Here is a 15,348-nt window from a genome sequence, read left to right as displayed (position 1 = left end):
CTTAGATTACAAAATCAAACTCCTATTTCCTGTACACTAACATTTTATGGACTCTGTGCTTGATGTTATTTCCTGGAGGAGACAGAATGGGTCTAACAGGTTTGATAAGCTGTGCTTTTTTGCACATAGTAACTCTTGCCTTTTTGATGATGCTACCACTAACGATACACTGTGATATAGACTGTATATGGGAGTTAATGTTACTAAATGCCATGCAGTGGAGACCTCAGTACATACATTGTGGATTGACCGATGCATAAAGAATGAATCAATTTGAGGTTAGCTGAAATCTAGGAATGCTGAAAGAGATGTTCATGTCTCAGGGGAAAATAAGCATATCAACATACCATCAAATAGACAGAAAATCTGTACAGCCATACTTGTTGTCTGAAAGTATAACATTTCATTTTAGGACACAGTCAGAGGTCAGCAAAGCTCTAGCTTAAATGTTTCTGAGGACGAAGGACAGTTTAACTTAGAGTTGAAAGTGGTTTTGTTGGTAGAATTCCCCCAACATGATTTCAGATCACTTATACCTGAACGGTGCAAAAAATACCCCCTTTAAAATGTGTAGCATGACTTTATTTCATATAGAGCCATGATTCTCGGAATGTGTCGTAAGGCAGTGGGGACGGAACGGGCTTTGGTTTCTCCCAGGGAATAACATAGCCAGTGGGGTGATTCCTTTTCTTTCTCCCCAAGGCATACAACCCAACGCAACTGACCATAGCCTCGCCCAAGCTTAAAGAGAGGTCCACCTACACTTTCCCAGTTCACTGTCCTTCCACATTCCTGAAAGAATAGCTTCTCAAGGTGTACTGAGCTGACAATGGCATTCCATCCAGGGTCCCAATGGTGCACACCACTGAATTCGATTTTGTGCATCCTCCAAGCCCCTGGAATAAGCAGAATATCCTGCAGACAACCCATCGTTTTACATGTTTGTCTTTCGCTGTTCCCTACTTGGGCCTCATCAACCACAAGACTCCTAAGTGGAAAGAAGCCTGTGCCGGGCGGCTCTCCCAGCTACCACACGCTGCTGATGTTGCCCAGGGAAGGGCAGAAACCAAAAGACCGAATAAGTTGGGTGGCTTGGTTTTACTGTTTTGTATTTTCTCCCTGCTTTGAAAGTTCACTGTATTTTGCTGCTATTATTACCAAGGGTTCACTGAAAATGAAACTGGGGTGTCTCAGTGGGGTTTTGCAGTAAACAAGACAAAGCAGGTTCAGGCAAGACTGGGCAGTTCACAATCTGAAGTGGATTGAGCGGCAGCCATTTGTTGGCTGGGGTGAACGGGGCATAATTTATTCAGCGGCCACAGAGGCTGAAAGCCAGTCTGGCCTTGACCCATTTATCTTTAGAAAACTAATTAAAGTGGAGAATCTGGTTTACTGTTGTTACTGAGGTTTTACTTTTTCCTGCCCAGGCCAAGCAAAGACTGAGGTAGGGATGTGTGAGTGTGTGAGTGTGTGTGTGTGTGTGTGTGTGTGTGTGTGGGTGTGTGTGTGTCTGGGTGGAAGGTGGGAAATATCAGTTTCACCTAAAGACAGTGGCTGAAGCTCTAGATAATAAAGTAGTTTCTTAAATACAGCCTGACATCCTTTTGAAATGCAAAATAGTGGATTTAGCCGGATGCAGAATCCTTTGAGGTGACAATGAAATGCCATGGCAATTTAAAATGAACAACAGACGGTTTCTCCGAATCCCTGCAACCAAGGCATCCTAAATCACACCAAAATGGCCCCGAAGAGGTGTAGAAGAGCATTTTTATGACCAGCATTTGACTCTGAAACTGGTATTAACCATCAGGCAGAATGATACCAGGAAGTGGGTAGCTTTGTCCATTTTGTTTCAGAATAACAAAATAAAGTGCATACATATCGTGATATTTTATAAGTTCTTAAATCTGTATGTAATAATGTCAATAATTCATATTTAGCACCAATAGCAAACAGGTGAATTTCAAAAGTCGCACTGTATTTTTGAAAGAATCATATACAATAATGGATACCTGATTTTTTTTTTTTTTTTTTTTTTTTTGGCTCAGTTACAGGAGATTATGGGATGCCAGCAGGGAAGTCCTGCAGACTGGGTGGGGGTGGAGGACGATAGTATGATTTACCTTCCTTCCAATTTGTTCGAGGAAGTCATTCCCTTTGGGGGAAAGCCACAAGGCCCCTGCTAACCATCAGAAAAGGAGATCAGATGGGTTGGAAAACCTGGAGCCATCAGGAGAATGTGCTGGGAAAGGCAGGCACATACCATCTGAGCTGGAGCTACCCTAATTTTATCACATGAGCCAAACTAATAAAACCCTGACTTGTCCTACCCATGATGTTTTCTCCCCTCACTCTCCATTTATTTATTTATTTTTTATTTATAAAAAAAAAATTTTTTTTAACATTTATTTATTTTTGAGACAGAGAGAGACAGAGCATGAATGGGGGAGGGGCAGAGAGAGAGGGAGACACAGAATCAGAAGCAGGCTCCAGGCTCTGAGCCATCAGCCCAGAGCCCGACACGGGGCTCAAACTCACGGACCGCAAGATCGTGACCTGAGCTGAAGTCGGACGCTTAACTGACTGAGCCACCCAGGTGTCCCTCACTCTCCATTTAGCATCAGGAGGCCTTAAGCCATCTGTCTTCGCTGTTCCTTCTTTAAGGTCTCCTCTTCCAGAGTGGTCCTGTTCCAGATTTACCTCCTAACTTTCTTTTTCTCATTCCAACTGCCCTGGGCTCAGTTTGTGATGACAAATAGGAATACTACTCAGGGGACAATTTCCTTTTAAAGAAATGAATTTTAACAGAGCAATTCAGGCCTGAATTGAAGGCCAGGCAGGCAGGGAGCACCATGATGTCATAGGCGTGCTGCATGGATAAACATGTGCCCATCAGGGGACAGTCCTTTTCACTCCTGGGTCCACAATGCTACACAGGGTTCAGCACTTTATTAAAAGGTATTATCAGTATGGGATGCTAGTATGAAAACCAGATTAGAGAACTTAACTATCTGATTATTATGGTTAATATAGAAAGTCAGCTAAGATAACCTGGGTGTGCTGTCCTCAGCCCCAACAAAAACCACTTTGTAGTAAAAAATATCCAGCGTTCCGATGCTCTAAGAGACATCAGTAACTTCAAGAAGGAAGGAAAAAAAAAAAAGGGTAAACAACCTACACCACAAACTATTTCTTAACCCCCTAAGTTCTCTGTGTTCGCCGATGGAAAAATTAGCTCCTTATGCATGAGAGCTGATGTTGGTTTGTTGTTATTATCAGCGAGGTAATTATTCGCTCAGCACAAGAAGAAAAAAGCCAATATATTCTATCAGGGAAGAGCTAGTTTTTCAGGCAGACTACACATAGTCTGAACATTGGGATAGAATTTAAATCAGCCACCAAACGAGTTAGTCGAACACAAAGCTAAGATTGAAAACCTTGCCATTGGGAGAGAATACCAAAATGGTTATTCACCATAAATACCAGGCAGAGAGGAAAACGGCTAAACCCGCGGGTCATGCGCAGGGTTCAACACACTCCAGACAATTTGGAAAGGGGAAGAGGAGGAGGAATTTCTCAAGAGCTCTCTGGAATGACCATACAAAGACAAATGAGGATGAGTGTAAGAAAAAAGAAGACCAAAGCTTACACTATGTTGCATTGTCCTCCACACAATCCTCTGGGAAGCAAGAGGAAAACAAATTTAAAGGAAAAAGAAAGAGAGATTATTCTATACATAATAGCACAGCATAGGTACAACGTTTCACTTTGTAGGCTGGTATTCCACCACCCCGCCCCCCTCCCCCAAACTCCCACAGAATGACCAGAAGAATATCTGAGAGGCCTGTACGCACAGTGCGATGTTGAATACTTACTGGAGGTTCATTTTTCTAAACCATCGCCAACTTGATGAATTAACTTCCACGTCTGTTTTTTTTTCCTTTTAAATCTACTTTTATAAAATATATTCCTCTAAGACACACGATTTAAAGTATATTTTGCTCTGATGAATTAGCTGGAGTGCATGACAGACACTCCCTGCCCTGCGTGTCCAGGAGCTACAGAGCACGTTGTGCTCGATTTTCTGCACTACACAATTAATTGTCTTCCACAGACGATACTCTGAAGTATCTCTGTATTCTCAGATCTACAAAATTGACCGCTTTTGGTTGATGCACTTTTATAATCTGTACCCCCAGTGACATTCCAGTGGAAGTTTCTTTCAAAACATTCATAGTTTCATGTCAAATTATGTCAGAGAATTCATGAAGTGTAAATTTAAGAAAAAAAGGAAGAAAACCAATCTTTTGCAAATAACCACCTCTGGCCTACTTAATTGAAAATCAGTAACAGGAGGTCAGGATAGAGAGACACTAGGGTGGGGATTGGTAACAGGAAACACATGTGACCATGCGACCAATCTCTTAACCAAGTTAGCTGATGGCATTTGTATCTTCACCAAATCCTGGCTGTTGGCAGGAAGGACTGTGATTGTCTTTGATGAGTCAGTTTTCCATCAGCAGCTGAATTTATACAAATGCATTCATTCCTTATTGGATAATAAAAATAACTTGAGGGTAGTATGTCTGAAAGTCACTGACTACCTAGACTGACTTTTATGCCCATATAACTTTAGAGGAACAAAGGAAAATGTGTCCTAGTGATATAAAAGAGTTTACAAGTTCCTTGCAGATCTAATGGAGGTTAAATGATGGAACTGATGGATTTTTGAGAGAGAGTTTTATTTTAATTATTTTATATAAATTCTAGCAACAGCTTGCCCAGGTTGGGGTTAGGAGCTTTATTTCTAAAATAAACCCCATAATTGCCAGTTCACATAAAAAAAATTGCTTTATCATAACTGATATAAGAACATTTACCAAAAGATCCCAAAGTTAATTAACAGAGGTACTCATTTTAAGTGCTAGTAAGAAGCAAATGTCCAAGAGCTTTACAGTTATTTTCACTCTGGCAAAAGCAGTGGGGTGACTGGAATATTCTTTTGATGCTGTCCTTGAAGCATTTTCTTTGCTGAAACACTTAGAGAAATTAAGGGAAGTCTTTTCCAATTATCCTTCTTTTCTGGGACACATGCTTCTTATAAATATTCAGAAAACATCTTTTCAGGAGAAAATTAAAACAGGAGTAGATGACATGAGACTTGTTTATAAACAGTCAAAATAGGCTATAATATATGGCAGACCCATCAAGAGAGTTCACCAGTGCTTGTATCTTGGAGAAGATTTTGTCTGACTGTTGACATATAAGTTGTCACACAACCAGTCCGTCTAAGGTAACCGGTTTACCTACCCACTATTCAGAAATACACTGAACCCTCAAAGGGAAGAAAGCCTTGGGGGCGCCAAGGGCTGCAAAGGAAAGTTCTGATGTTAGCTTTGGGCCTCCTTTGTATTTCTCAAGAATAACCCTGTATAGTTCCTTTTGATGTGCAAACAGCCCCTTGCCCTCAGGGACTGGGATGTAGCTCCAGGTTGGTTAATGGCTGGCTGTGAATTACAAATTGTTAATTCTTAGAATTTGGGAATTTAACTCAATAAAACATTTATAAACCTGCCATTCTCCCTTACAGAGCCTAAAGTCACACCTATGAGGAGCTAAGCATGTGCTGTCAGAGAACATTTTAGAATAAAACCGATTTATTGATTTGAATTCCTATGCACTGAATTTGGTCCTTATGCAGTCTGTCTGGTCCTTGGTTTTTACTCATGTTCATACAATTAACCATTATGAGTTCTTTTCAGAAAAAAATTGATTGAAATACATTTTTGGGAGGTGCATGAAATAGCTTGCTATTTGCCAATACTCTTTAAGACCTTTACATTTGGGGCATTTTGATGATCATCAATTTCCTTTATAAAGGGTTCAAATTCCAGTTTTATTTTCTATCAGATGTGAAACATCATGTGAACGTCGCAAGGCACGGACGCTTTATTTAGGCTGTACTACATTGCACACATACTGCTGTCTCGAGAAAAATGTTTTTCTTGCTCTACTTCCCCTGTTTGAGTGTGTGTTTGTTTTGTGTGTGTTTATTTCTCCTGGAGAGGAGAGAAAACTGTGCTTCTGTTTCAACGGGAAAAACGTTACTTAGTAGTCATAGATATCATTGTATGGATCAAATTCAATGCAAATTTAACTAAGTGCATAATGTTCCCAAATTGTTTTTAAATTTTACCTTATTGTGCTAAGAACACTTAACGTGAGAGGTACCCTCTTAACAGATTTTTAAGTGCACAACACAGAATTGTTATCTGTGGGTGCGATGTTGTGCAGTAGATCGCTAGAACTTACTCATCTTGCCCTGTGCCCCAGTTCTTAAATGAGAGTTTGTGAAAATTCCAAAAAGCTTGAATTACTCCAATAACTAAGTCAGAGCCAACTAAAATGGGAAAAAAAAAAAAGAAAAAAAAAGAAAGAGAATTCAAATCCGTACTCACCATTTGTGCTTTGGTTAAAAGGATCCTAACATACGGAAGTTTGTAACGTGAAAACTCGAAAATGGAATCTAACGGTAACCATCATGTCTTTAAAACAATTGGCTAGTTGTTCAGGGGAATCTAACTGGTTGTTTAAAAGAAGAAAGGTGAGTAATTTTAAGAGGGGTTTTATTTGCTAACAAACAGTAATAAATTTATAACGTAATTCAGTGGCTACTCACTTCACTTGCCCTGTCACTTTGGCGCTTTGTGACTAGGGCTTTATGTTGTAAGTACATATGATTTTTATAGACAGAGATGCTGAGATGCATTTACTTGGAGGCCAAACTCAACCAATTTAATCTTAGGAGTTCTACACTGTAGAAGGATATTAACTAAAATGATAAAGTAATTTCTAACAGTGACTAATAAAAGTATTTTCATAACCAGAAATCCCTTGAGATCTGAGTTTATATGACATAATCAGATGTGGTTCAAGTATTTTATGACCTTAGGGTTTTTATCTGTTAGTTTTACATCAAGATAATTGGCAAAATAACATTAACAACACTAAAAATTACAGGTATATAAATTGTTCATGGTGCTATAAATTACATTGAAAATAACTGGGGGGATTTCTTTGAAATTATGAGCTTTTAATTTTTTACAACAAAACTTGATTTTTAAAACACATTAAAAATTGTGTTTACTATGCTCATGGTTGTATTCTCCAAGTAAATTGCTTTGCTGGTAGATATCTTTCGGTCCCCTGACACACATTTAAGTGGATCAAAGAGTGACTATTTCTAAGGATTCCAACTTTTTAAAGACACAATAAAGAGAAAATGGTAGTAACATTGACTCGGGGTCTCTTGGCAAGGTCTTTCAAACAGAAAACTTTATACACGAGAATGCATAGTAAAATCACACTGTTTCATAACTGAATAAATAACAGAAGCAGAGGAATAAGAAATGCGCTATTGTAATTATATCTCTGGAAGATATAGTAACTTAGTCTTCAGATTAATATTGCAGAAGAAATATGAAGTTGAAAATTTGGCCACTGCATGAGTGGATTAATAGTGATAAGATGCCTTAAATAATCTAATTCATGACCTAAAGGGAAGATCTCATTATTTTTCAATATTCTAATTAAGACCAGGAGCAGATACAAGAATGAGATGATTTTTACAACCAACTTTTTCAGAGTCCCATCACGTCTTCTGAAGAATAACCCTGGTAACAGGAAGTGCCCACCATGGCCATCAATCCCAGAGAACTCACCAGCCGGTCCAAGCTTGTGCCTGCAGCAGTCGTTGGCCTCTCCTCGGGATTGTAAGGTCTGAACCTTGTATTAAAATTTTCAGGAGCCGAGCGAGCAGATCTGAGGGCTGGAGCAGGTTTGGGTTGGCCACATCCCTGAAAGACCTGGAAGAACCATTGGAAAGGTCAAGAAAGTTACACAATGAGATTCTTTCTAAGATCTTGGTGTAGAAGCATGCAATGTATCTCTAAACTTAAACAACTACAACCACTCATACAACAGAAAGAATTGACTAGACAGATATGGGGTGGCCTGACTCTTATTTTCAATATACACAGTCAATCCTCATTATTTACCGATTTTCTATTTGTGAATTCGCCTACTCGCAAAATTACTGTGTAAGTCCAAAATCAATAGTCATGTGCTTCTGCAGACATGGGCGGAGTGGCCCTATATGCATGTACCCAGATGAGGCCGAAGAAGGTGACACTCTGCCTTCTCGGCTGAGCTCTCATGCTGAAAACAAGTGTCGTTTCTGTGGCCTATTTAGTGCCACGTTTTTCACATTTTTGTGCTTTTACTTGGCAACTTCCCTGTTTAAAATGCCCCCAAGCTTAGGGTTTAGTGTTCCTGAGCACAAGGGGCTGTGACGTGCCATATGGAGAAAGTATGTGTATTAGATAAACTTTGTTCAGGCAGGAGTTATAGTATAAATAAATATAAACTTAAATAAGGTTATGTATTGGTTGGTTGACCAAAAGGTGACTAAAAGCCTGCAGGTGCCTAGCCCTGTGTCTCCATCAGTTCAGTATTTGCTAATTCAATATTTGTAGCAACTTTCTGAAACATAAATACCACAAATAACAATCACTGACCGTATTTAAAAAAAAGGAATTATAATCGTTACATCACAGGATGGTTTCAGGATTGAATGAATTGCGTCCGAGACATTTTCACGTACTTGCATTTGGCATTCAGTAAATATCCGTTTGGGATTCCTGTTATGGTGACAAGTGTATTTCCTGTAGAGCATATAAGGCCAAATAACGTTGAGTGACTCCCCTCTGAATAATGAAAACCTCTACTGGAAGAGTTCTTTGAAAACTCTCTCTGGAGCAATGGTGTGGAAATAGGACAAGCCCATGTGGTGAAATCCCTGTAATGATAGTTCTCTCTAATTTTGTTGTTGACAGCTGTTCATGTCACAATTAGGTTTGCTGTGGGAAATCAAACATTTCATTGTAATGATCTTAGGGACCGAGCAGCCGGCTCTTTCCCACAGTGATTTCACTCACAGTGGGGTGAGGACGCTTCTTTTTGGCTGTTTTTAGAAGCTTGGTACTATCTGCTGGTTATCAGATGATCCCTTTACTAGAATTACAGAAACTATAGCAACATTTTCAGGAAGTTCTGATGAAGTTTACCTTCACTTTTCTACCATTTTTACACAGGAGGTGATTCTACTTCTAGATACTTATTTGGGCCAGCTTTCTGGGACTATCTCTACGTCAGCTAATTCTTAACCTGCCTGTGTATGTTTAGAATGTATTCCTTTCGGTTTTGTTACTTGATTCTGCGTTAACTCTAAAATAAGCATTTTTCATCAAGCATACTACGGGCTTCTACTGAAGCACGCAGCTCTCCAGTGCCACTCCCAATGACAAATCCCATCTCCAGACACAATTCATTCAGTTCCACCACTACAGCTAATTTCTCTTCTGTTGTATTCAAAAGTTCTCCTTCGGCTCAGCATTTTGCAGAGTGGACGCACTTTGTCTTGCCATTCTTCGAGATTGGTCTTAACACACTTGATTATTCTTCTCTCACACAATTTCTGAAGTTGATGGTGTAAACTCATGTGATAAAGATAGTGGGCCCTTTTCTCCCTAGTGCCTCAATCACTTCCCAGTGGCAAGGTCATTGCTGATGGAGGGTATTAACATTTCCAAAGCTCCAGGGTTTTGTTGAGTGTGCTATTCTGGATCCCTTTGAATATGACAGCTGACTTTTAGAAAGTGTAAAGCCTAGGGCAAAACAACGCTAATGGCCTTGCTGGAATTTCTTGAAGCAGGGCACTGAAAGAGTTAACAGGCCTTCTTAATTTGCCCTTTGGGAAAAATCTGTCTCACTGGTTTAAATTAAATCAAAGGAGCAAGAAATGCCCTGACAGTATATTAGGGCCCCAGGGGAGATATTTCATCATAACAGAAAACCTTACCACTTGTTTGATTTTTTTTTTTTGAGAGTGTTAATTATAATCACAGAACATGAGTAAGTCAACATAGCCCAGTAGCTTTTTGCTATTTATATTTTTAAGGTGGCTTCAGTGCAGAAATTGCTGAGACTATGACCCAAACTGAAGAAAACACTGACTTGTAATTATGACAGAAGCCACATCTCACCCCGTCATCAGCTGGAGTCCTACAGAAAAATCCATTGCAATATGTCACGATATGAATCTTGAAGGTCCTTCAACACAGATTCTATTTTACCCTTAGGAAAAAAGGAAATGCCATAAAGAGACCCTTCCAGGTAGAGGGGCCATGCCCAGGGGTCAAGGGCCGGTTTTCGGAATTTCAAGAAACCGGAAAGGAACAGTTGCAAAGGAGACCAGAGCACCCATTCACCCTGTCATTGCTCGGGATTGATTAAAATCCCCTGCCTGATTCTCAATGCAGCGACTATATCTTAAACAACATATATCCGTCATGTTACTGAGATGAGCAATAAGGTGAAAATCAGTGATTCTGTTTCTGATCCATGCAACCTGTTAGTGAGACAACATGTTTCTCAAACATGGGGTTCGTGGGATGGTTGACAAAAGGAGGTCTTGTGCGGGACATTTGCACCGTCTCAGACAATTTTCTGAGCTTGCGATAGCAGCGGTCTAGTTAGACAAAGCTGTGTGGCTCACGAGGCCCCAAGGCTACGTCATTATAAAGGACCAATAAGCCTTTTACATGGTGGTCTGAGTACCCCAGTATATTATATTTGGAATAAGGGAAGAAAGAGGAGAATAATGTGAGTCAGTTAAGTGAGAGGCTAAATGAGGTTAGGTTGCATGAGAATTCGATTCAGAGGAGTGGTCAGGGCGGAGGTGTAGATTTGGATCATCAGCCTAAGGCGAAATTTAAAACCTTGTTGCACTCACCGAGGGCAAGCATGTAGCCAGGTGGCAGGTAGGGCTGAGGACAGCCCAGTGCCATGCCAACATTCAGGGTCCTCCCTGAACTTGAGTCTCCTACTCTGTCAGACGGGAATAATACTATTATTCACCATACAGATAGGCCGCGATGATAAAATGCAATACATAAGGCAGGAAACTAGAAGACGGTGTTTGGAAAAGTTAGTGCTTGACAATTAATTAGCTAATTATGTTATTCTACAATTGGTTTCTTTCTAGAAGTTTTGTTTTTTGAGTCAGTAGATTCGAGGGGAATAAAATGTCTGGGCTGATGTTTCTTAAATGTTTTCCACAAAACATCACTTCCAAGGGTTGTTAACAGTTGTTACATATGCAGTAAATTCCATGTGTCAAAGTTAAATTAGGTACTTAGGTACATAGTAGAACTTTGTCATGTGAATGCGTGTTCTGACTCATCAAAAGAGAGGAGGTCACTTGCAGTGTTCCCCAAATTATTTGGCCTCTGGCTCCTCAGAGGGCGCAGGAGATTCTCACAAGATGGGTGTCCCAGGGAACACACCCCAAGATACGCCGTGAAGGGTGTTCTAACCAACCCAGAGAAGTGATTCAGATGTAACACTTAGATTAGATGCATCTATTTAGAGGTGTTTGTGAAGCTATTCCACCTCCACTACGTTTTTTTCTTTTTTCTTTTTCCTTTTAGATAAAACAAGTTTTTAAAGTTGAATTTTATTTGCATACAATGTTATATTCCTTTCAGGTATATAACATAGTGAATCGATATTTTTATACATTACAAAATGATCACCTCAATAGTTCTAGTTACCATCTGTCACTATAGAAAATTATTACAATATTATTGACTATATACCCTGTGCTGTCTTTTACAACCCTGTGACTTATTTATTTTATAACTGGTAGTCTGCACATCTCAAGCCTCTTCCCCTATTACACTCTCCTCCCTTCTAGCAACTGTATTTCTTCTTTCTATCGGCCTCTGTTTTGTCTTCTTTGGTTTTTTAGATTGCAGGTATAAGTGAAATAATATGGTTGTATTTGTCTTTCTCTGTCTGATTTATTTCACTTAGCATAATCCCTCTGGGGCCATCCATGTTGTGGCCAATGCAAGATCTCATTCTTTTTAATGGCTGAGTAATATTCCATTACTCAACTTCTTTATCTATTCATATCTATTCTTGAGGAACAGTTGGGTTGCTTCCATATCTCAGCTATTGTGCTGCGATGAACATAAGGGTATGTATATTTTTTCAAATTGGTGTCTTTATTTTCTTTGTATAAATGTCCAGAAGTGAAATTCTTGGACTGCATGGTAGTTCTACTTTTAATTTTTTAAGAAACTTCGGTATTGTCTATAGAGGCTTCACCAACTTACATTCCTGCCAACAATGCATGCACCCCTTGCTGCCTTTTTTTCTTTTCACAGTTTATTTATTTATTTTGAGAGAAAGAGAGAACATGGGGGAGGTGCAGAGAAGGAGGGAAGAGAATCCCAAGCAGGCTCTGAGCTAAGAGTGCAGAGTTTGATCTCACAATCCGTGAGATCGTGACCTGAGCCAAAATCAAGAGTTAGATGCTTAACTGACTGAGCCACCCAGGTGCCTCCCCCCCCACTACCTTTAATTCAAGGGAAGAAATATTGTTTTAAGTCACTAACAGTTTTTTCTTTACAACAGAAGAGAAGTTTCTAGAGAGCACAGTTGTAGGTGAGCCACATTTGATTGTGGAACAAATCATAAGCTTTAATCCTTGAAGAAACAGAATCAGTATCATCTGCCTGTCTTCCTCCAAGGGATGCTGTAACAGATAATTAGATACAGTCCATGGGGGATATGTTCCAAGACCTCTAGTGAATGCTTGAAACCATAAATAGAATCAAATCTTATATATACATTTTTTTCCCTATATGTAACATGTACTTATGATAAAGTTTAATTTATAAATTAGGCACAGTAAGAGATAAACAACAATAAGAGACGATAAAATTGAACAATTATAACAAAAGACCATCATAAAAGTTATGTGAACATGGAACCCCCCTTTTAAAATATCTTACTGTTACTGTATCACTCTTCTTCCTGTGATGAGGTGAGAGGATAAAATGCCTACAAGAGATGAAGTGGGATGAGTGACGCAGACGCTGTGATATGGTGTTAGACTGGTGGTGGCCTTCTGACAGAGGAAGGTAGGTCAGAAGGAAGGTCATCTGCTTTGGGATCACATTTGAGTGCAGGTAACTGAAAAACTGAAACCATGGAAAGCAAAACCATGGATAAGGGGGGACTGCTGGAATTTGGAAAAGTAGCTGGCAGTCCCAGTGTAGACAGGTACCACAAATGTACAACAGAATTTTCCTTCGTGCTTAGCAGGCTTGAAAAACCTGTGGGTTTGGGGAACATATCTGCCTTATGAATTCTCTCTTTTAAGAAGATTACTAAAATAATGTCTCAGAAGTATGCTGGCATTCTGAGATTAAAGACGCTGACGTTAAAGCTACAAAGTTCTGAAAGAAGAGACATTTTATTGTTTCCGAGAGGTGAGAAAGAGAGGAAGGTGTGGTGATAACAGGTTTGAATGCCGTGTCTTAGGTTTTAAAATATAAGCCGTTTTCCCTTAAGGACATCTCAGCGTCTTAACATATTTCCCTTAAAATAAAACAACATGGTATGCACTTTTCCAGAAGCACCCGTAGCTTTATACCTATATCTCTTTGTCTTCTGCAGGTTGATTATACATTCACAAAAGTCATTACTGGTGACCTGATAAGCAGTGGCTGCTGATCAATCCTGTCTCGGCTCCTATGTTTTTAAAAAAATTCTATCTTCTCAGTTTCTGCTCAGTGGGTTCTTATTGTGGTGGGATGTTGCTATTCCCATATATCGTTCTGAAAATTTGCAAACAGAACTCTAATCTTTCATATTAATATGGGTGGCAGTTAATGCTACCTAGATTTATTTGGACTTGGTATTTTGAGAGTAAGTAATGTTTTATTTACTTATGAGATTCTAATTTAAATTACAGTGTTGATGAGTGAACTGTTTGTTAGATGACCACTTGGGGAATTCAAATCTATCCCAGTTGTTCCCAAGGAAACAGAAGCTATCATATCTGCATGAGCTTTACATATGTTTTGTCCAAGTGTGGTCATTGTTTTCATGAGAGACAGCTGTGGCCTAAGAGAAAGGCCATGAACGAGAGTCTAGACTTTCTCCTTAAACCTATATGACCTTGGAGTAACATTCTCCCCCATTCTCATGGCTGCTGGGAAGAGAGAATGATATGATGCTTTGAAAAGACACTAAAAATATGAGGCATATAAAGGTATATTATTGAAGTAATATTTTAGCAATTAAATAGCACAATAATGGATAACAAATCAAATCTATGGATTATGCAGAGTGATGCATGGGTAATCTTTCATGAAGAATTGGATCTTAAATATTTTGTTCATTGCTGAATCCCAGAATCTGCAAGAGTTCCTAGCACACAGTATGTTTTGTTTTTTTGTTTTTTTTTTAGTTTATTTATTTTGAGAAAGAGAGAGCATGAGCAGGGGAAGGGCAGAGAGACAGGGAGAGAGAGAATCCCAAACAGGCCTCAGACTGTCAGAGAAGAGCCCATTGTGGGGCTTGAATCCATGAACTGTGAGATCATGACCTAAGCTGAAACCAAGAGTCAGATGCTTAAATGAATGAGCCACCCAGGAGCCCCACAGTACATGCTTTTCTTAAAAAAACAAAAACAAAAAAACCAAAACCAAACAAACAACAACAACAACAACAACAACAACAAAAAACCCTGGGAATGAAAGCTTATGGATAAATAAAATTTTTAGTTATAATTTCACCCTTTTGCAAACATTTATGGAAGGCAATTAGCAGACAGATTTCTGTAAGACAAGACTGGAAAGGAAAAGAGAGCTTTCACTTACTGAATGTCCATGATGGGCCAGACCCTGTGCTATGCATTTTATATACTTTATCACAAAGAATCATTATCTCTCCAGAATCAGCCTAACATTTCTTTCTTTGGACTTCAGGAAAAACAATGAATCATGGGTCTGTGTAAAAAACTCATTTGATATTTCCCTTATTCCGTTTACCGTGCCAACTTAAAGCAAAACCAAATCAACAACTTTGTTTAAACTGATAAATAAAACCAAAAAAAACCCTGTTCCTTGATCTCTTGATAACAGTTACCCACTGTGCTTGGAAAGCCAATTAGAGAGTAAGACCTTGTGTATATAATAGTCAGGCTTGGCTCTCTGATTAATGGCGGGTGAGCTAAGAGACACAGGTTCTAGAGGAAACGGCTCACGTCTCAAGCAATGGCTGTTGCTTGTAGCAAAGTGGAAGGCAAATCAGGCTGTTTGCAAAGCATCCCTTTCTGAGCATCGCCACTTGCCCGTGGCTGCAGTTGAAGGGTCTCCCTGTCCTTGACTGTCTAGGGTCAGCACAGAGTTGGGGTCCTTTTTCAAAGAAGTG

General features: G+C 39.4%; 1 protein-coding gene across 1 annotated transcript in view; it reads right to left on the bottom strand.

Moving 5' to 3' along the window:
- Nucleotides 1-15,348, bottom strand: part of GPC6 (glypican 6) — a 1,111,929-nt gene that overhangs the window by 83,070 nt on the left and 1,013,511 nt on the right. Inside the window, exon 6 of the mRNA XM_042979107.1 lies at nt 7,722-7,865. Coding sequence (XP_042835041.1) covers nt 7,722-7,865 — 144 coding nt within the window. The remainder of the gene's footprint in view (nt 1-7,721; nt 7,866-15,348) is intronic.

This window comes from Panthera tigris, chromosome A1, assembly GCF_018350195.1.
Source record: "Panthera tigris isolate Pti1 chromosome A1, P.tigris_Pti1_mat1.1, whole genome shotgun sequence".
NCBI lineage: Eukaryota > Metazoa > Chordata > Mammalia > Carnivora > Felidae > Panthera > Panthera tigris.
The sequence above is the reverse complement of the archived record's forward strand: the minus strand, read 5'-3'. Positions and strand labels throughout refer to the sequence as shown.